The sequence below is a fragment of the Pan paniscus genome, chromosome 19 (assembly GCF_029289425.2).
Source record: "Pan paniscus chromosome 19, NHGRI_mPanPan1-v2.0_pri, whole genome shotgun sequence".
NCBI lineage: Eukaryota > Metazoa > Chordata > Mammalia > Primates > Hominidae > Pan > Pan paniscus.
This window is the reverse complement of record NC_073268.2, coordinates 10,872,182-10,892,600: the sequence shown is the minus strand read 5'-3', so window position 1 is coordinate 10,892,600 and position 20,419 is coordinate 10,872,182. Positions and strand designations below refer to the sequence as shown.

The following is a 20,419-nucleotide window of genomic DNA, read 5'->3' as shown; positions in this document are numbered from 1 at the left end:
AATACAACTTCAATATGTTTATGTCTGTTGTTTATGCAAACTTAATATGCAGTGAAACACAGAAATGTGAAGTGCACACTTACTGAGTTTTGACAAATGCATACACTTACCAAAATACAGAACATTGCCAGCACCCAAAAATGTTACCCCGTACCTTTCTCCAGTTAAAAAATGACTACTCAAAAACAATTATTGTTCTGATTTTTGCAACACAGATTAATTCTACCTATTCTAAAACTTTATATAAGTGGAATCGTACAGTGCATATGCCTTTATGTAAGGCTTCCTTTACTCAACATAATGGATTTTATAGTCATTCATGTTGTAGCATGTATCAATAGCTTATTTTTTATTGCTGAAAGTATTCCATTGTATGAATATACCTAGTTTGTTTTTAAATGATTGGTAGAATTCTCCTATGAAATCATATGGACCTCAGGCTTTTGAAGGAAGGGAGGACCAAAGCTTTGTCAATATTTCTGTTTTTTGTTCTGTTTAAATTTTCTTTTTCTTCATAAACAGTTTTGGGAAATTGTATTGCCTTAGAAAACTACTCTGGCCATGATGATGAAGTGACAGGGACCAGATTTACTCTCCCATTTTAAACAGCTAAGAAACCAAACAAAATCTATGAAGCAGTGGATACCATGCAGGGCAGGACGGTGAATCCTTAGCTCTAGAGCAGTGTGAGAAATACAGTTGCCTCAGCTTATTGCCAGAAAGAGTGGCCAACCACACCCAGGGCAAGGAGAACCCAAACAGAGCCCAGTGGTCTTCTGAATTGAGGAGACAGAGTTCAGGCTGGCTGTGGCAGCACGAATTGGTGAGGGAAGGTACTGGAAAAGAGGGAGCTTCACAGATAGACAGCTCCAGAGTCCTGCAGGTGGGTCTTCGCCGGTCCTTGGCTGCATTGGAATCTGTGTATGCATGAGAGAAAACTCTAATATCCAGAGAGAAAAACACCATAAGGCAGTAGGAAGGAAAAGTCTCTGAGGCGTAGAGCCAAGAATGGTTCATGTGTCCACCAGCCATCACACAGGTTGTGTAGAGTCCTACAAAGAGTGTTGTCTCAGTCCCCCTAATCAAAGCCAAGCTGCAATACATGTAGAGTCTGCTTTATTTTTGGCTTACTGTTACTTTGGCTTACTGTTATTTTGGTACATATATATATATTATTAGTATAATAATTAGTGTATATATATATATTAGTACCAAAACTTCTAATATATATAATATATATTTTTATATCTATATCTATATATTATATATATATATTTATTTATTTTGAGATGGAGTCTCACTCTATCGCCCAGGCTGGAGTGCAGTGCCATGATCTCGGCTCACTGCAACCTCCGCCTCCCAGGTTCAAGCGATCCTTCTGCCTCAGCTTCCCCAGTAGCTGGGATTACAGGCACCTGGCTAATTTTTTTTTTTTTTTTTTGAGATGAAGTCTTGCTCAGTCGCCAGGCTGGAGTGCAGTGGTGTGATCTTGACTCACTGCAGCCTCTGCCTTCCGTGTTCAAGCGATCCTCCTGCCTCAGCCTCCTGAGTAGCTGGGACTACAGGCATGCACTACCACACTTAGCTAATTTTTGTATTTTTTTTTAGTAGAGACGGGGTTTCACCATGTTGGCCAGGATGATCTCGATCTCTTGGCTTCGTGATCTGTCTACCTCCGCCTCCCAAAGTGCTGGGATTACAGGCATGAGCCACCATGCCCGGCCTGGTTGTAGAAGTTTGAAATATATTTTGGATACTTCAGAACAGCTATATATGCTGAAAATCAAATTTGTAGCTTGCCTTTTCACTTAGAAAATCATTGTCATATGATGAGTAGAGGCTTGAAATTTTAGTGTAGGCAAATTGCTGTCTTATTTTTTAGATAACTAAAGTTCTTTCAACTTATTTAAGAAATATTTACCTCCTAAAATATTATAAAGATGTTCCACAGAATATGTTCAATGTTTTACATTTTTACTCTTCAATATAAGTATCACATCTACCTGAAACTGACCTTCATGCATGGAGTGAGAAAGACATATAATATCATTTTTTTCTTTGTGGTTCCTCAGTTGCTCCAGCACTATTTATTGAAAGATTTGTCCTTTCCTACTGATCTATTGGCCACCATGTCATAGATCAAATTTTCATATATTATTTACAGGTCCTCTAATGTGTTATTTTGGTTGATTTCTCTAATTTTGCTCAAATATAACACTATTTAAATTACTATTCCTTTAAAATATGTTGTGATGAACAGGAGCAGCCTAGTGAGATAGAAAGTTGTACTGTGGGTGGCAGCCGCTTTTAGCCCGAACTGAATACTGGCCTTCCCAGAATGAGCATGACATTGGATGTGGAGCCCTAGGTTCACACAGTGCATGACAGATACCAGGCACTTTGACGACACCAACAGCAAAGCATCTGCAGATGAAATGTGGCCACTAGCCCTTTCCCAGTCGGTCAACATCCTGCAGGTGGAGGCATGTAGGGTTGTACATGTGCAAGAATTTCTTTTGGGTCTCTAATTAGGAACGGAATTAGTGCAACTATATTTAAAGAATAAAGCCCAAATTGTGTTTTCATGTGATGGTACAATTTTATGATCTCACCAGCAGCGTATAAAAATTTTTGTTGCTCCAGTTTCAGCTTTCTACATATGGCTAGCCAGTTTTCCCAGCACCATTTATTAAATAGGGAATGTTTTTGTCAGGTTTGTCAAAGATCAGATGGTTGTAGATGTGTGGTATTATTTCTGAGGGCTGTGTTCTGTTCCATTGGTCTATATCTCTGTTTTGGTACCAGTACCATGCTGTTTTGGTTACTGTAGCCTTGTAGTATAGTTGGAAGTCAGGTAGTGTGATGCCTCCAGCTTTGTTCTTTTGGCTTAGGAATGTCTTGGCAATGTGCACTCTTTTTTGGTTCCATATGAACTTTAAAGCAGTTTTTTCCAATTCTGTGAAGAAAGTCATTGGTAGCTTGATGGGGATGGCATTGAATCTATAAATTACCTTGGGCAGTATGGACATTTTCATGCTATTGATTCTTCCTATCCATGAGCATGGAATGTTCTTCCATTTGTTTGTGTCCTCTTTTATTTCGTTGAGCAGTAGTTTGTAGTTCTTCTTGAAGAGGTCCTTCACATCCCTTGTAAGTTGGATTCCTAGGTATTTTATTCTCTTTGAAGCAATTGTGAATGGGAGTTCACTCATGATTTGGCTCTCTGTTTGTCTGTTACTGGTGTTATTTGGCTCTCTGCTTGTCTGTTATAGGAATGCTTGTGATTTTTGCACATTGATCCCTTCCTTACACCTTATACAAAAATTAATTCAAGATGGATTAAAGACTTACATGTTAGACCTAAAACCATAAAAACCCTAGAAGAAAACCTAGGCAATACCATTCAGGACATAGGCATGCGCAAGGACTTCATGTCTAAAACACCAAAAGCAATGGCAACAAAAGCCAAAATTGACAAATGGGACCTAATTAAACTAAAGAGCTTCTGCACAGCAAACGAAGCTACCATCAGAGTGAACAGGCAACTTACAGAATGGGAGAAAATTTTTGCAATCTGCTCATCTGACAAAGGGCTAATATCCAGAATCTACAAAGAACTTAAAGAAATTTACAAGAAAAAGTCAAACAACCCCATCAAAAAGTGGGTGAAGGATATGAACAGACACTTCTCAAAAGAAGACATTTATGCAGCCAACAGACACATGAAAAAATGCTCATCATCACTGGCCATCAGAGAAATGCAAATCAAAACCACAATGAGATACCATCTCACACCAGTTAGAATGGCGATCATTAAAAAGTCAGGAAACAACAGGTGCTGGAGAGGATATGGAGAAATAGGAACACTTTAACACTGTTGGTGGGACTGTAAACTAGTTCAACCATTGTGGAAGACAGTGTGGCGATTCCTCACGGAACTAGAACTAGAAATACCATTTGACCCAGCCATCCCATTACTGGGTATATACCCAAAGGATTATAAATCATGCTGCTATAAAGACACATGCACACGTATGTTTATTGTGGCACCATTCACAATAGCAAAGACTTGGAACCAACCCAAATGTCCATCAATGATAGACTGGATTAAGAAAATGTGGCACATATACACCATGAAATACTATGCAGCCATAAAAAAGGATGAGTTCATGTCCTTTGTAAGGACATGGATGAAGCTGGAAACCAGCATTCTCAGCAAACTATCACAAGGACAGAAAACCAAACACCGCATGTTCTCACTCATAGGTGGGAATTGAACAATGAGAACACATGGACACAGGAAGGGGAACATCACATTCTGGGGACTGTTGTGGGATGGGGGGAGGGGGGAGGGACAGCATTAGGAGATATACCTAATGTAAATGACGAGTTAATGGGTGCAGCACACGAACACAGCACATGTATACATAGGTAACAAACCTGCACGTTGTGCACATGTACCCTAGAACTTAAAGTATAATAAAAAAAAAAAAAAATTTTGTCGCTCAATATTTTCATCAAAACTTGATATTATGTCGTTTCTTCATTTAGGCCAATAGTACATGTAAAATAGTGTCTCTATTGTGATTTTATTTAATTAATTTATTTATTTATTTATTTATTTTGAGACCGATTCTCACTCTGTTGCCCAGGCTGGAGTGCAGTGGCGTGATCTCAGCTCACTGCAACCTCTGCCTCCCAGGTTCAAGTGATTCTCCTGCCTCAGCCTCCCGAGTAGCTGGGATTACAGGCATGTGCCACCATGCCCAGCTAATTTTTGTATTTTTAGTAGAAATGGGGTTTTGTCATGTTGGCCAGGCTGGTCTCGAACTCCCGACCTCAGGTGATCCCCCCCACCTTGGCCTCCCAAAGTGTGAGGATTACAGGCGTGAGCCACTGCTCCCAGCCTCCATTGTGATTTTAATTTACATTTGCTAGAAGAAGCTGAAAAGGCTGGCACAAAAGTCAGAGTCTTGAGGGCAGAGACAGTCACAGTGATCAGATGATGTCATAACAGTTGTTTTTTGAAGCAGATTTAAAAAAAAAAAAGAGGGAAGGGAAAGTCTTATAGAAAAGTTGTTAAAATCATGCTTTGTGGCTTGAGGTCCAGCTCTGCTACATCCTAGATAGGTAACATTAAGTAAGTTACTAAACTTCCCCAAGCCTCAAATTCCTCCTCTGCAAAGTGGAGCAAATAACAAAGCCATGTCAAAGAGTTGTCCAGAAAATTAAGATAATGCACCAAAATAAAGCAAATATTAATGATTGCCATTTTATTAGTATTAATATTTGTTGATCCCCTACCAAGTGCTTTAACTATTATTTTATTTAATTCTTAGACCAACCCTCTGTGGTTGGAAATATTATTCTGTTTTTACACATGAAGAAATGGAAGGCCAGAGTTGCTGAGCAGCTGGTCCTAAAGTACGCCGTCAGTCACTGGAAAAGCAAGTGTGAGTGTACACCACGTCAGTGTTTTTCTTACCAGGCTGTTCTGGGGAAGTGTGAAGGGCTGGAGGTTTTGCAGCAAAGGAAATGCAAGGTCTCCATCATGGTGGGCACTTCCTGTTTGAACAGGGAGTAGGACATTGAGGGAGGGCTCGGCGACCTCTCCACATTCGCCGTTCATTAACCTCATCACCAAGAGTCTCAACTTCTAAGGTCCTGGCCTAGAGAATTACAGTGGGAAGAGACATCCCTCAGGACCCCTTGGTCCCTCCTAACTGAACTCAGCTCTTCTACCACCAATTCCAGAGTCATGATGGGGTCCCCAAGATGCAATCCCAGTGCCTCCCAGTGCCCCCGATTAACAAGGTCCTGAGGGAGAAAGCACTGCATTCCTGAGGACTCATTAGAAAGCCAAGGTTGGAGAAAGCTTCTCCCTTTTGTCTCCGTTCTTGTGCCTCCTTCTCACCTCCAGGGCAAGCCTGAGAGTCTGCTCTCTCTGCTCAGAACTCTTGTTCCGAGAGGAATCTGGGAGAACAACGCTCTGTCTGGATACTTACTCTAGCCTCAGCACCGCCATTAGATCCACTGTGGCTTTGTGAAGATGAATAAATTCTCTGGACTTCATTGGTGTGGTATGATAAATGGGATTATTAATACTCCCTAATTACCCCCATGAAACTAATATGAGGGGTGCAGTAAGGAGTTGGAGGGGAGGCCTCTTTGAGAAAATCAAAAGCATCACAAAGTCATAAGGCATCATTATTGGGTTCATTAAAAGCTTGGGTTGTTTATTGCTCTGTGGCTCCCTAAACCTCCGAACCTTCCTGGAAGGGCTAATTTCTGAGGTCCCCAGAGGCTGACACACGGCAGTGGATAGATGACTGGATGATCTCATTTCTGGCTCACTCGTTTTCTCATATATGGCCCTTCTTTGCTCTCTGGAGCAAAGGCCTGCACAGTGGTTCACCCGCTTCCTTTCCCTTCAATAGAAACCTTGCTGGCCTCTGTATCCATAACGAGGTGAGGACTCTCCGGGGGCCCCCTTCTGCTCCCTAATAACAGAGGTGGCATTTGAGTTGTTACCAAGGGGTCAAATCTCTTATTTCATGGAGGACCTACTAGAGAAAGAGAGTCTTGTTCGAGATAACATATCAAGTGAGAGAAAGATCTGGGACTCTCCCATGCCAGGGCACGTTGCCAATGCCCATCCTTCCTAGATGAAGCCTGCTTTCTGTTTTTACTGAAGTGAGTAGGAGGGCAGTCAGAGAATCCAACCTTCCTGCCTGGCCCCATTCCTCGGGGAGCAACGTTGAACCAGGTTCCTACAACAGAGGGTTGTATTGAGTCACGATCATCAGATGCATAAAGGACTTAGTTGGAATGTTGGAGCAGGGATCCAGGATCACTCAATAAGGGCAGCCTGAGCCTCAAGCTGGATGCCTGAGAGTGGTAATCCAGGTGAGCCTCTACAGGTGAGGTCATCACTGTGATCCTGTGTAAGACAGGCTTCTTGGAAACATAGACCAGTGTTCATCCTAGACTCTTGTAGGGTTATATGGCATCTCTGTGGGGTGTACTCTTCTAGCCTATTCTTATTTATTCATAGGGTCTACCATTCCTAATTGCCAAATTCTTTTGAGATGTTCTATCAAAAAGACATCTCAGTGAATGGATTGTTTTAACTAATGTCTTAACTATTCCCAAATGAGTCCTCAGAACCACCCCATCTATCTTGACTCTAGAAGAAACTAATAAAAAAGAACAACAACAAAGAAACCCCACGCCATCTAGATAAAGGGAGCAGAGACACCTACAGCAGTACTCCTGTGCCTTTTCCTCACACTTGCACCTCCCTTAAATCGTATCAATCTTTTATCGTGTTGCACAAACTCCAGCTCATCCACAAAGCCTTTCCCAACTCCTACAGCCCAATCTGATGCTCCCTTTTACTGAAATATTGTTGCTCTTACGGTCATACTTTCAAAGTTCGTTTATTTATTTCTTTCAGAAATATTGAACCCTACTGTATGCAAAGTGTGACACAAGGCATTAAGAATGCAAAGCTGAATTTGGCAGAAATCTGTTGGCAAGCCACAATGGAGTAGAGGAGGTGTGCTCTATAGAGAAATGTCCGTGTGAGAGGTTAACAGAGCTAAGAGCCGTAAAGTATACAATTAAAGTGCCGCAGAGTTTAGTGGACAGGAATATGAGATGGGGCAGGACCAGGAAAACCTTTACAGAGGAAGCACATTTTAATTGAGCCAAAGGATTTGAGAACTTAGAATTAGTTAGAGGATGTTCCAGATAAAGTAAATGGTTAGAACAAAGATGGGAAGATACAGAATCAAAGGGTGTAAAACCTTACAACCTGAGTTAAAGTGGATGGGAAAGGGCAAATGAGAGGTAGTTTAATTAATTACTTAATATGTAAGGGAGTTGTTCTGTTCCTATAGATATGTCAATTCACAGAGTGTTTATAGTGAATGATTTCTAAGTCGATGATTAGACTCAGAGGGTGATACAACAGGAATTGTTGATTTAAGAATTTTTAGGAGACACCCTATGCAACATCTCCCAAATCCGACAGCCACCACCTTATGGGGACCTAATTTGGGATTCTAGCTTTGAGGCTTCCACCAGCTCTGCCTGGTGTCCGTAACTGCTGCTCTGCCTTAATTGCAGATATCAAATGAACCTGTGTAGAAAAGGGAATCTCTGCGGGGCCCAGAGGGGGCAGCTACTGGCTGAGGGAGCAGAGAGTGAAAGAAAAGAACCAGATGTTATGCCCCTTCCATAAACGTAATTTGAAAAGCTTTCCTTCTTCAATATCCCAGTACAGTCAAGTAACATTGGAAAAAATGATTCCTTGAAAGTTTAACACAATTTTTCCATTTTTTGGTGGGGATGGCGGAATGTTGGTGGTAGTGTAATGGAATGGAGTCCCTTTTTGAACAACTTTCTCTGTATCTTTTTCCCATAGTAATTAGCTTGTTTCAATTTTTTCAACTTTTCTCGAGCAAGTTTTCACATGATTTTTAATCATATTTTACCAATTATGTCCAATTTTTCAAAAAATATAGATTGCGGTAAAGTGACTTTGTAAGTATTTTTTAATCTTTTAATGTAACTGTGATTATTTTCCTTTATAAATTGTTGTTTTATACAGTTGTATTTTCTTTCTTTTTATTGATTGAATTAATAAAAGTTTTAACAAGTTTATGTACCCCTTTTCCTCCCCATAAAAGATTTCTTGAACTTGTTTATTAGCTCTGTATTTCTTTCTACTCAAGTTTTGCTTTTATTATGACTTTTCTTATGGTTCCTTTTCTAATGTCTTGATTGGATCATTTAATTCTTTCGTTGTTGTGGATATACTCATTTAAGGCTGCGAATTCTTTTCTGAACACTGATTTAATCCATTTTTAAAAATGTGCTGCTGTCATCTCCTTTTTCTTCTCCTGCAGATATTCTTTAGTTTTAGTTTTCATTCTCTGTTTGGTCCAACCGTTTCTTAAGGATTTCTTTAAATATTGGATTTTATTTTTAAAATCATGTTTCTTTCCACTGGGCTGTGATCATATATTATTGTTTGTATTATTTGTTCTTTTGAAGTTTGCTGAATTTCTGGTTTTATATATGCTGTTTCTGGGCAGTGAATGTTTCATGGGCACTTTAAGGAAGTTGTACAATGTCAATTGGTTCTACCTCTTGAAAAATATTGAGGTTTTTATCACCTTTATTCTGCCAACTTAAATTTATATGGACTGAAAGTCACTAAAATCCACTGTTACCCTGTTTCTGACTATTTCTCTTTGAACGTCCTGTGCTTTTTGCTTTACGTATCAATGCTATATACTTAGGACATTCGTTTTCATACCTATTACATCTTCTTGCACCCCTTATAAAATGCTCTTCTTTTCCTCATTTACTGACTTTTTTGAATTCAAACACATTTTATATTAAGATTATGATCCCTGCTTTATTTTCGTTTACATCTGACTGGTATTCCTTTACCTTTCACCCTTTCTAATTAACTTGGTTTTGGCTGTATATTTTGGCATCAGCCTAGAGTTGTATTTTTTAGATCCAACCTGAAATTCTTTTATTTTGCTAGATGAGCTTGGCCCACTCGGCTTTATCATTGTAAGTGTGTTTGGTACTAATTTTGTTCTGTTATGTTATACTGTTTGTTTTTATTGTTTTGAAATAGCCTTTCACTGTAAGGGCTACATTTGTCTTTGTTTTGTATGCATGCTTCCTCTTATATTTTAGGAGATTTTTTTCTAGGGTTACTTTTATAACTGTAACTTTGTGTAGAGTTCCAATACTCTGTTTTTAGTCAGTGTCTACTAATTCCCTGGTATAAGCACAATGAAATTAGTATATTCCTGTTTCTTTTCCCTTTTCTCTCTCTCCTATACCATGTAATTTATTTGATTATGTTATATTAATCTTTCTTTTATGCCGATTTGTGTACTTATACCCCCATTATGTAATTTATCAGGTTTAAATAACATCTTTTAACATTCAGCTATAGAAGATGAGGAAATCAACACATACATCCTCCTATCTCCTTTTTTTGCTAATTATAAACATTTTACCTTTTGAGATTTTAAAAACATTTACATTTTCTTTCATACTTATAATTTTCACAAATGTTTTAGTCTTAGACCTATCGTTAAATACATTTAATATTAACCACCAGTTTATAGACTGCAGAGTTCCTATTTTTCTTTTTGTTGACTGAAGTCTGTTTCTTAAAAAAGCTGCTGTTAAAAAAAACAAACAAAACAAAACTCTGAAGTCTGCTTTTTTCAACAATGGCTAATGTTTGTAACTTTCCTTGAATTCTCAGATTGCCAACTTAACTTTATATATGAATATTATATTTGAATAATAGTCTAGATAGGTTCAACAATTTTGGATCACATTTCTTCCCCCGGAGACTGCAGGCATGTTCTTCATTACATTCCAACTTTGACTGTTACTTTGGAGAAATGATATGCTACCTTAATTTCTTTCCTTTAGAATTGACAGGATTTTGTTTGTCTGTTTTTTGACTAGGCTATCCATTTTTTTAATCATTGATATTCAGTGATACTCCAGTGGTATGTAACAATGCTGGCATTCTGCATGAATGTTTCCTGGGACAAAGTGTACACTTTTGAATTGTAAATTCAAGTGTTTCTGTAATTTTTTAATTAAAATTGAGTTTTAAATAATTGTTCTTTTCCACTTTTTTGATTTCCTCCTTTGGTAACTCGAATGTACATAGATTGGATCTCCTTTGTCTTTTCTCATATCTTTCATTTTCTCTCTTTTCTCATTGCATCTTGTCATCTTTTAAAATACTGTTCCTGCATCTAATTTTTTTCCATGTATTGTTTCTAATATTGGTTTTTTTGGTGTAGTAATTTTACATTTCTTTAACATCTTTTCTTTCTTCTTCCAGCTCATATTTCTTATCTTTCTTGCAATCCCTTCCCTCAGCTCTTATATTTTTACTCTGTTTTCTTATTTTATACCGGAAAATGCCTCCTTAAGTTTTTTTTTAATTTTATTTTTAGAGAGGCCGAAATGTTTGGTAACAATTTTCTTTTTTATTGTTATTATTTTATTTTTTTAAGTTCTGGGGTACATGTGCAGGACATTCAGGTTTGTTACATAGGTAAACATGTGCCATGGTGGTTTGCTGCACCTATCACCCCATCACCTAGGTATTAAGCCCAGCATGCATTAGCTCTTTTCCCTAATGTTCTCGCCCCGGCCACCCTCCCATGACAGGCCCCAGTGTGTGTTGTTTCCCTCTCTGTGTACACGTATTCTCATTGTTCAGCTCCCACTTATAAGTGAGGGCATGCAGTGTTTGGTTTCCTGTTCCTGCATTAGTTTGCTGAGGATAATGGCTTCCAGCTTCATCCACGTCCCTGCAAAGGACATGATCTCATTCTTTTTCGTGGCTGCATAGTATTCCGTGGTGTATATGTACCACATTTTCTTTATCCAGTCTGTCATTGATGGGCATTTGGGTTGATTCCATGTCTTTGTTAGGTAACAGTTTTCATATGTTCAATGGCAACATTCTTTGATGGAGTGAGTTTTATCATCCATTTGTCTTTCTTGTTTATTTACCTCTTTTTTCTTATAGAATCCTTGTTTATATGCTATGCAGGTTTGTTTTAATCCTTAAATGACATGAGTTTTTGCCAAACTAGATATTCACAAGATGCTTGTATCTTGCAAAGCTAAGACATGTTTCAGACTAGCAGGAACCTACCTTGTGATTCAGAATTGGAGGTAAATTATTTTAGCTTTTATTTGTGTGTAATGAATGCAGACAGGTAACTAGAACTGTTAGAACTGATGTATTTTTTTCTATCTTTTGCCTCCAGTTTTATGCTTTATCTATAGCCTGTGTACCTAAGTCTTCATTTAGCCTTTTCTCTGCTTCTTGAGTCCAATTCAGGGTCACAGAGGATTATGGTGCCATACTTTACACCATATACCCATTATTGCAAACAAGAGCTTTGGTTTTGTTTTTTATTGATTGCCCTCCCCTACCCACCCTTTTTTTTTTTTTAAAGAGAATTATACTCATTTAACTCTTCTACAGTCATGGATTTCCTCTCTCTGCTTCTTGTCACTCTCCTATTTGATATTTACTGTTCTTGAATCCATCCAATCTAGTTTATGGATTTGGGTTGTGGACACTTACTAGTTTCTTTGAAGATAGAATCTGTATGTTTATTTTTCTGCTTGTTTTGGAAAGAGATAAGTTCTGAGAAGAGAACATTTTGGATTTACTCGGCCATGTTCAAACCAGAAGTACACTTTTTGCTTATTTTTCCCAAGGGTTTGTCTTTCATGATCTTTACAAATAGGTTCTTGCAGCTGGGGGGCGGGTTGGAGGAGGGAGGTCCAGAGTGGTAATGTTACCTGTGCTTACGCCTGCAAATAAAGTTATTCAGGTAAATGTAGCGACAGAGTAAACAAGTGTAGTGTGGCCTAAGGAGCGCAAAATTCCTTACTTGTACAGAGGGAACGTGGCAGAGGGCTGGGCAAGTAGAAGGGGGTCTGTTTCTTTTTCTTGAGTAAATAAATTATTGGGAGGAGTGATTCTTTTCCTCCCTGGATGTTTCTTTGCAGGAACTCATGCAGCCAGAATCTGGGGCCAATGGAACAGTCATTGCTGAGTTCATCCTGCTGGGCTTGCTGGAGGCGCCAGGGCTGCAGCCAGTTGTCTTTGTGCTCTTCCTCTTTGCCTACCTGGTCACGGTCGGGGGTAACCTCAGCATCCTGGCAGCTGTCTTGGTGGAGCCCAAACTCCACAGCCCCATGTACTTCTTCCTGGGGAACCTATCAGTGTTGGATGTTGGGTGCATCAGCGTCACTGTTCCATCAATGTTGAGTCGTCTCCTGTCCCGCAAGCGTGCAGTTCCCTGTGGGGCCTGCCTTACCCAGCTCTTCTTCTTCCATCTGTTCGTTGGAGTGGACTGCTTCCTGCTGACCGCCATGGCCTATGACCGATTCCTGGCCATCTGCCGGCCCCTCACCTACAGCACCCGCATGAGTCAGACAGTCCAGAGGATGCTGGTGGCTGCATCCTGGGCTTGTGCCTTCACCAACGCACTGACCCACACTGTGGCCATGTCCACGCTCAACTTCTGTGGCCCCAATGAGGTCAATCACTTCTACTGTGACCTCCCACAGCTCTTCCAGCTCTCCTGCTCCAGCACCCAACTCAATGAGCTGCTGCTTTTTGCTGTGGGTTTTATAATGGCAGGTACCCCCATGGCTCTCATTGTCATCTCCTATATCCACGTGGCAGCTGCAGTCCTGCGAATTCGCTCTGTAGAGGGCAGGAAGAAAGCCTTCTCCACGTGTGGCTCCCACCTCACTGTGGTTGCCATATTCTATGGTTCAGGTATCTTTAACTATATGCGACTAGGTTCAACCAAGCTTTCAGACAAGGATAAAGCTGTTGGAATTTTCAACACTGTCATCAATCCCATGCTGAACCCAATCATCTACAGCTTCAGAAACCCTGAAGTGCAGAGTGCCATCTGGAGGATGCTCACAGGGAGGCGGTCACTGGCTTGAGGAGGTCTCAATTGACCCTTTCTCCCTGTGTCTTGTACTAAAGGAAAAGTCTTCTAGAGCCAGAAACTAGGAAGAAAATGGTTCAGACCTGTTTCTGTTTCATGGGCGTAAGAAGGACTTTTTGTAGGGAATAATAGTTTTCATTTCTGAAAGCAGCTCTGTCCAATTATAAGCAATGAGTGTATAGGATCTGCCAAGCCAGCCCCTTAGACAAATTCAGCTTCAGGCACCGTGTTCTCTCCTTTCTGGCTAGAGGTGAAACCTAGGAAGCTGTGAGTGCTGACAGGTTCATGTTCCAGAAGGAATGACTCTTTGGTTGGTTACAGCCTGAGTTGCCAGAAGTACCCCAGAAAACTCCCCCCGAGAAGTCATATTTTTCCCTCAAGTTCAGGTGTGCTTGGTCTGTTTATAAAACATAGGTCTAGAGATTAGGATTGTTTTATTTCTCCCATCAGAACTCTAAAAGCAAAAATAAAAAGAAACAAAAACAAAAAAGTAGCTCTTTCTATTCCCATTAAACAAGGACCCCATAGCATAGACAGGGACAGAGGGGAAGCTGTATGATTATGTATTCTGTAGTAATTCTGGAGCACCTGATACCTGTGTGCAGCTCACAGACTTGTTTCTAAATGCTAAAACTCCATTAATATGTATTATATATCTTATGTTACAAAAATGAATTTTCCTCATCTTTTTCTCCCATGTGTTTCAAATTTTTTGAAAAGATAAGAATTTATAATCTAAGCATTATTTACATATTTCAAAAAATCCAAGACTACTCAATATGAAAATTTCTCCAAAACTCTCACTCTTAGTCTCCAAACCTCCTTGCTGAGATAATCCATAACTATAAATGCAAGTCATATGGTGAGGAGTCACCCTGAATGTCCCTTCTCAGTAGGGGAGTGTGGCTCTGACCCAGAGCATTAGCTCAACTTGCTTGAAGTTAAACCAGCCATGATTTCGCTGTATCTTTTCAGCTTCCCATTTAGGACTCATTGCCCATTCCTGGCAACTCTGCTGTGCCACTGCTGTTTCCAAATGCATTTTCCTAAAACTTTCCTTTGACTGGCACCTGTGACTTGGCTTCTCTATAATATTTTATGGGGGTGAGGGATTGAATAGATGCGGTAAGATAGAGGTAAAGAGAAAAGACACAAAAGAGGGAAGCAAAACAAGATTGGAGGAGGAGAGTTGGTGGGAAAATGAAGCAGAAAGATGAGGAATAGGGAGAACTGGGAGAGAATTGCAAGTGGAGGGGGTTAGGACCAAACGTGGTACACAGAATGGGAAATGAGAAAGAATGGAGGAATTGGATAAGATGCCTTGAGACTATTGAAAGATCAGAGGAAGAAAGCGGGGGCATAAAATAAGTGGGTCACACATGAGAGATGTGGGCTTCCCATTCTATGTTTTCCAGCAATAACCAATTCCAGCACTCCTGATGCCATCATTGTAGTCCATCTTCTCTACTAAGAAGGAAGTGATTGATATTTTAAGTTATGCTAAGTGTACAAAAAAAGTACACCAAGGACTCGTTTTCTCTTTCTCTAAACAGAGGTGCTCCTAGGATGTCAGGAAGAAGGTTTACTAGATGAGAAAACACAGAAGAAAAGAGTGCTGGGTATTTTCTCCAGCTACGTATCTAAAATGTCCTCAAAATTTGTGACGAACTGCTCAACTTAACACTCCCTACCTTTCGAGTCATGCTGGCTGACGGCGTCAATAGACACAGGAAAAAGATGCCTTTTTCTGATTCTTATTGCGTCATCAGACAAACTTCAGGGACACAAAGAGTGAGTCTTCTTCCAGGGTCAAGAAGACCGTTGGGGAAGACCTGGGATGTGGTTCTCATCTCATCCCTTCTCTCATTCACGACGCACTTGACCTTGAATAAGTTGATGAGTTCCTCTGGGTCTGTTCTTGACCAAAAGCACTAGGTTATATTAAGGTTCTTCCACTGCGAGATTTCTCCGAGTCTGTTAGTTTGAATGAATAGAAAGACTGTATCTGTTTACCCTGAGAGAGCTACCACACCTTCCACCATCACTTCTTTTGGTACATTTAACCCCTGCAGCAAAACTGAGCCTGCTGTTTATCTCCAAAGATCTGGTGCCTCTGACATTTCTTCAGCTGGCTCTTTACTTCAAGCCTCAAGGAGAGATTTCTGTCTTGGCCTTGTCACTAGGGTGGAATGGAGCCACTGGGTCCAGCATCATAGAGAATGGCCAAAGGCCTGATTCCCAGGTCCCTGTTCACCCTCCAGGATCACACGGTTTCTTTAACAATTTGGGAGATTCTGTTTCTTTTGGAATTTTTCTCCCCTTTTATATTTCAAACTGGAAATCTCCTTGCCACTTAAAAATTCTATTATCCATGTAATACATCATGTTGTAAATGTACAAACAGTACAGAACATGACCACCCTTCCGCACCATCCGCACAGTAATCTTATCTTTAAAAGTAACTACTGTTAATAGTTTCATGTTTAGCTTTCCAGACAAATGAACACATACAAACACACACTCACACACACAAACACACCCACATTCAAAACCATACTGTGTTGTAATCTGACTTTTCTCTGTCTATATTGCATAGTATAATTCTTACATGTGAGCCTACAAATCTATCTTACCCATTTTAAAGGCTGCATAATATTCCATTTATGTAAAATTATAATCTATTTAACCACACCCCATTGATGTAATTTAGTTCCTGTTTTTGCAACTGCCAATAATACTGAGATTAGTATTCATATATCTATCTGAATATCTGAAATTATTTCCAGTGGCTAAGTTCATGAACGTAGTTTGTGTGTTTGTGTATAAGTACATGTTCACTATCAGAAATACAAATGCAAAGTTAAAGTTTAATAAGTATTCTGCCTTTGTATTTGCCAAAAAATGTACAGCATTTTACATCCAGATTGGCAGTGTATGCGAATGCTTGTTGCTTCACATCTTTGACCTCATTGGATGTTATATATATCTTTTTATATTTGAAAACTAGATGAAATACTGTATTATTTTTAATTTGAATTTCTTTGATTATGGGTGTGGTTGAACACATTTTTATGTACAGTCATGTGTCACTCTACGATGGGGATACATTCTGAGAAATGCATTGTTAGGTGATTGTGTTGTGCGAACATCGCTTATCCCTGTGTAAGAATGTACTTGCACAAACCTAGGTGGTATGGCCTACTGAACACCTAGGCTATATGAAATAGCCCGTTAATAGCCTATTGCTGTGACCACTGCCATGTATGCAGGCTTTGTTGACCAAAACATCATTATACAGCACATAACTGTATTTATTTGTTATTTGTATTTCTTCTTTGCAGATTTCTTTTTCTTTTTTTGTCTTTTTTTTTTTTTTGCCCTTTTGGTGATAGTTTATCTTTTTGTAAATGATTGGTAGAAACCTTTTCTGTTTTAAAATGGTAATTCTTTGCCATATATGTTGCTAACATATTTCCTAATTTCCCATTTGTCTTTAATTTTGTGTAGAGTAACTGCTGCCCAAATTAATTTTATATTTTATGAACTTTATCTTCTTTGTTTTATGTCATGCTTAGGAAAAAGAGCTTTTTCATCTAAATGCTGTATAAATATGTGTCTGATGTTTTTCTAGTATTTTTACATTTCTTTTTAAGTCAAATATTTAATATATTTAGAGCTTATTGTTATGTATGTTCTAATTTTTTCCTAGTAGATAACAATTGTCTCAACACAATAATTTTATTATTATAAAATCTAATATAAGCTCGATTACATATACAGTATATTGATATTACATATATAATAAAAAAACATAAATTCAGCAAAAGTAAAAATATTTTAACTGAGACCAATGCTGCCACCCACGAAGCAAGTTTGCAGTTCAAGCCTCACCAAGAGAATTACCTATCAAACATGGGAAATGACACGTGATAAATAATGTAATTGAGAATCTCCAGCAGAACTGAATATTCGTAATGTCCAGGATACAGTCCAGAATTAATATATGAAGAATCAAGAAAATGCAACACATTCTCCAGAGAAAAGAAAATCCAGCAAGTCCAACTCTGAAATGAACTAGATGTTGACACTAACAGACGAAAATTTTAAATGGCTGTTATAATTACCCCAAGTTAGGTAAAAAATTAAACATGTTTTCAAGGAATGAAAATCTCAGCAGAGATATAGACACAATACTGTGTACACATGGATGCAGAGTGGAAGGATAGACAATGGAAAATCAGAAATGGGAGTGGGTGGGAGGGGGGTGGATGATGAGAATAAATTACTTAATGGGTACAATGTGCATTATTTGAGTGATGGGAACCCTAAACACCCTGACCTGACCACTCTGCACTCTGTGCATGTATCAGAAATGTGGGTGGGTGGGAGGGGGGTGGATGATGAGAAATTACTTAATTAGTACAGTGTACATTATTTGAGTGATGTCCCCATCCCAAGATCTCAAACTTTAAAGTCTCCTTTACCATAAAAAGTAGATTCCAGGATTTAGGTTGGATATCTCTGGGGCCCATTCTTCTACCTACCACAAGATGGATTAAAGACTTAAATGTAAGACCTAAAACTATAAAAACCCTAGAAGAAAATCTAGGCAATACCATTCAGGACATAGGCATGGGCATGGACTTCATGTCTAAAACACCAAAAGCAATGGCAACAAAAGCCAAAACTGACAAATGGGATCTAATGAAAGAGCTTCTGCACAGCAAAAGAAACTATCATCAGAGTGAACAGGCAACCTACAGAATGGGAGAAAATTTTTGCAATCTATCCATCTGACAAAGAGCTAATATCCAGAATCTACAAAGAACTTAAACAAATTTACAAGAAAAAACAACCCCATCAAAAAGTGGGCGAAGGATATGAACAGACACTTCTCAAAAGAAGACATTTATGCAGCCAACAAACATGAAAAAAAGCTCGTCATCGCTGGTCATTAGAGAAATGCAAATCAAAACCACAATGAGATACCATCTCACACCAGTTAGAATGGCTGTCATTAAAAAGTCAGGAAACAACAGATGCTGGAGAAGATGTGGAGAAATAGGAACAATTTTACACTGTTGGTGGGACTGTAAACTAATTCAACTATTGTGGAAGACAGTGTGGCGATTCCTCAAGGATCTAGAACTGGAAATACCATTTGACCCACCAATCCCCTTACTGAGTATATACCCAAAGGATTATAAATCATTCTACTATAAAGACACATGCACACGTATGTTTATTGTGGCACTGTTCACAATATCAAAGACTTGGAACCAACCCAAATGCCCATCAGTGACAGACTGGATAAAGAAAATGTGGCACATATACACCATGGAATACTATGCAGCCATAAAAAAGGATGAGTTCATGTCCTTTGCAGGGACATGGATGAAGCTGGAAACCATCATTCTCAGCAAACTAACACAAGAACAGAAAACCAAACACCACGTGTTCTCACTCATAAGTGGGAGTTGAATAAAGAGAACACATGGATGCAGGGAGGGGAAGACCACACACCGGGGCCTGTTGGGGGGTGGGGGGCAAGGGGAGGGATAGCATTAAGAGAAATACCTAATGTAGATAACAGGTTGATGGGTGCAGCAAACCACCATGGCACATGTATACCTATGTAACAAACCTGCACGTTCTGCACGTGTACCCCAGAACTTAAAGTATATTAAAAAAAGAAAATCTACTTCATAGACTTGTGAAGACTGATAGACTCCAGGCTTGTTATGTTCTTAGCATGTTACCATGTACATGACAAACACTCATAAATGGTTTCTGTTTGTCTGTGTTTGTTTTGTTGTTGTTGTTTGAGATGGATTCTCACTCTATAGCCCAGGCTGCAGTGCAGTGGTGCGATCACGGCTCACTGCAGCCTCCACCTCCTGGGCTCAAGCGATCCTTTCATTTCAGCCTCCAGAGTAGCTGGGACTACAGGCCCGCACCACTGTGCCTGACAAATTTTTGTTATTTTTTGTAGAGATGGGGTTTTACTGTGTTACCCAGGCTGGTTTTGAACTTCTGGGCTCAAGCGATCCCCGCCTCAGCCTCCCAGAGTGCTAAGATTACAAGTTTGAGTCACCACACCCAGCCACAGATACTCATAAATGTTATCAATTCATATGTAGATGAATTGTTGAACCTCTATTAGCAACTTAATGAATGTAATGTTCACAGCAGTGCTCTGTGAGGAAGGATATCTCATTTTACAGATGAGGAAACTGAGGCCCCAAAACTGACTTTGCATTTTGTACAAAGTCAAACCACTAATAATCAGAAGAACAGGTTTGTCTATTCTGTTTTTTCTACTGCACCACAACTCCCTGGTGGGAGAAGAAGGAGCCCTCTCTCTTAGGCGAGGGAATGTTGGCTGAGCGTGTGTTAGTTGGAAGAGGAGTCAGAGGAACACACGCCTACATCTTCCCACAGCTTCTGTTCATTAACCTGCCACCTTCACCAGGCCTCTCAATTCCTCAGGGCCGGACTTAGAAAATCATGTTGATAGGCACCTTCCCAGTAGTCCTGCTAGCATCATAGGGCTCATCTCCCACCACCTCTAGAATCATTATAGGATCCCCAAGACACAGTCCCAGTGGCCCCCACTAACAAGGCCCCAAGAGAGAAAGCACCTCACTACTGAGGGCTCAACAGGAAACTGGCTTTGAAGAAAGCTTTTCCCTCTTATCTCCCTTCTGGGGCCTCCTCCTACCTCCCCAGGTCCAAGACAAGTTCAGGAATTGGCTTGTTTCTGCTCAAATGCCCTGGTTGATATCTGGGAAAGAAAATATCCCCTTAGAAAGCCCATATAGAGTCTCCAGCTGCACCTCTCCCTTCCTGGGGGGCTTTGAGGACAT

The 20,419-nt window shown here is 39.7% G+C and overlaps 2 protein-coding genes across 8 annotated transcripts in view; both read left to right on the top strand.

Annotated features, from left to right (window-relative positions):
• The window catches only part of SPATA22 (spermatogenesis associated 22), a 411,549-nt gene that overhangs the window by 230,782 nt on the left and 160,348 nt on the right, over positions 1 to 20,419 (top strand). The gene's annotated exons all lie outside the window — the stretch shown is intronic.
• LOC100973595 (olfactory receptor 3A1) lies at positions 10,198 to 17,783 on the top strand. Its single transcript, XM_034941290.3, has one exon. It carries the CDS (start codon positions 12,601 to 12,603, stop codon positions 13,546 to 13,548), a length of 948 nt encoding a protein of 315 aa, XP_034797181.3. The 5' UTR covers positions 10,198 to 12,600; the 3' UTR covers positions 13,549 to 17,783.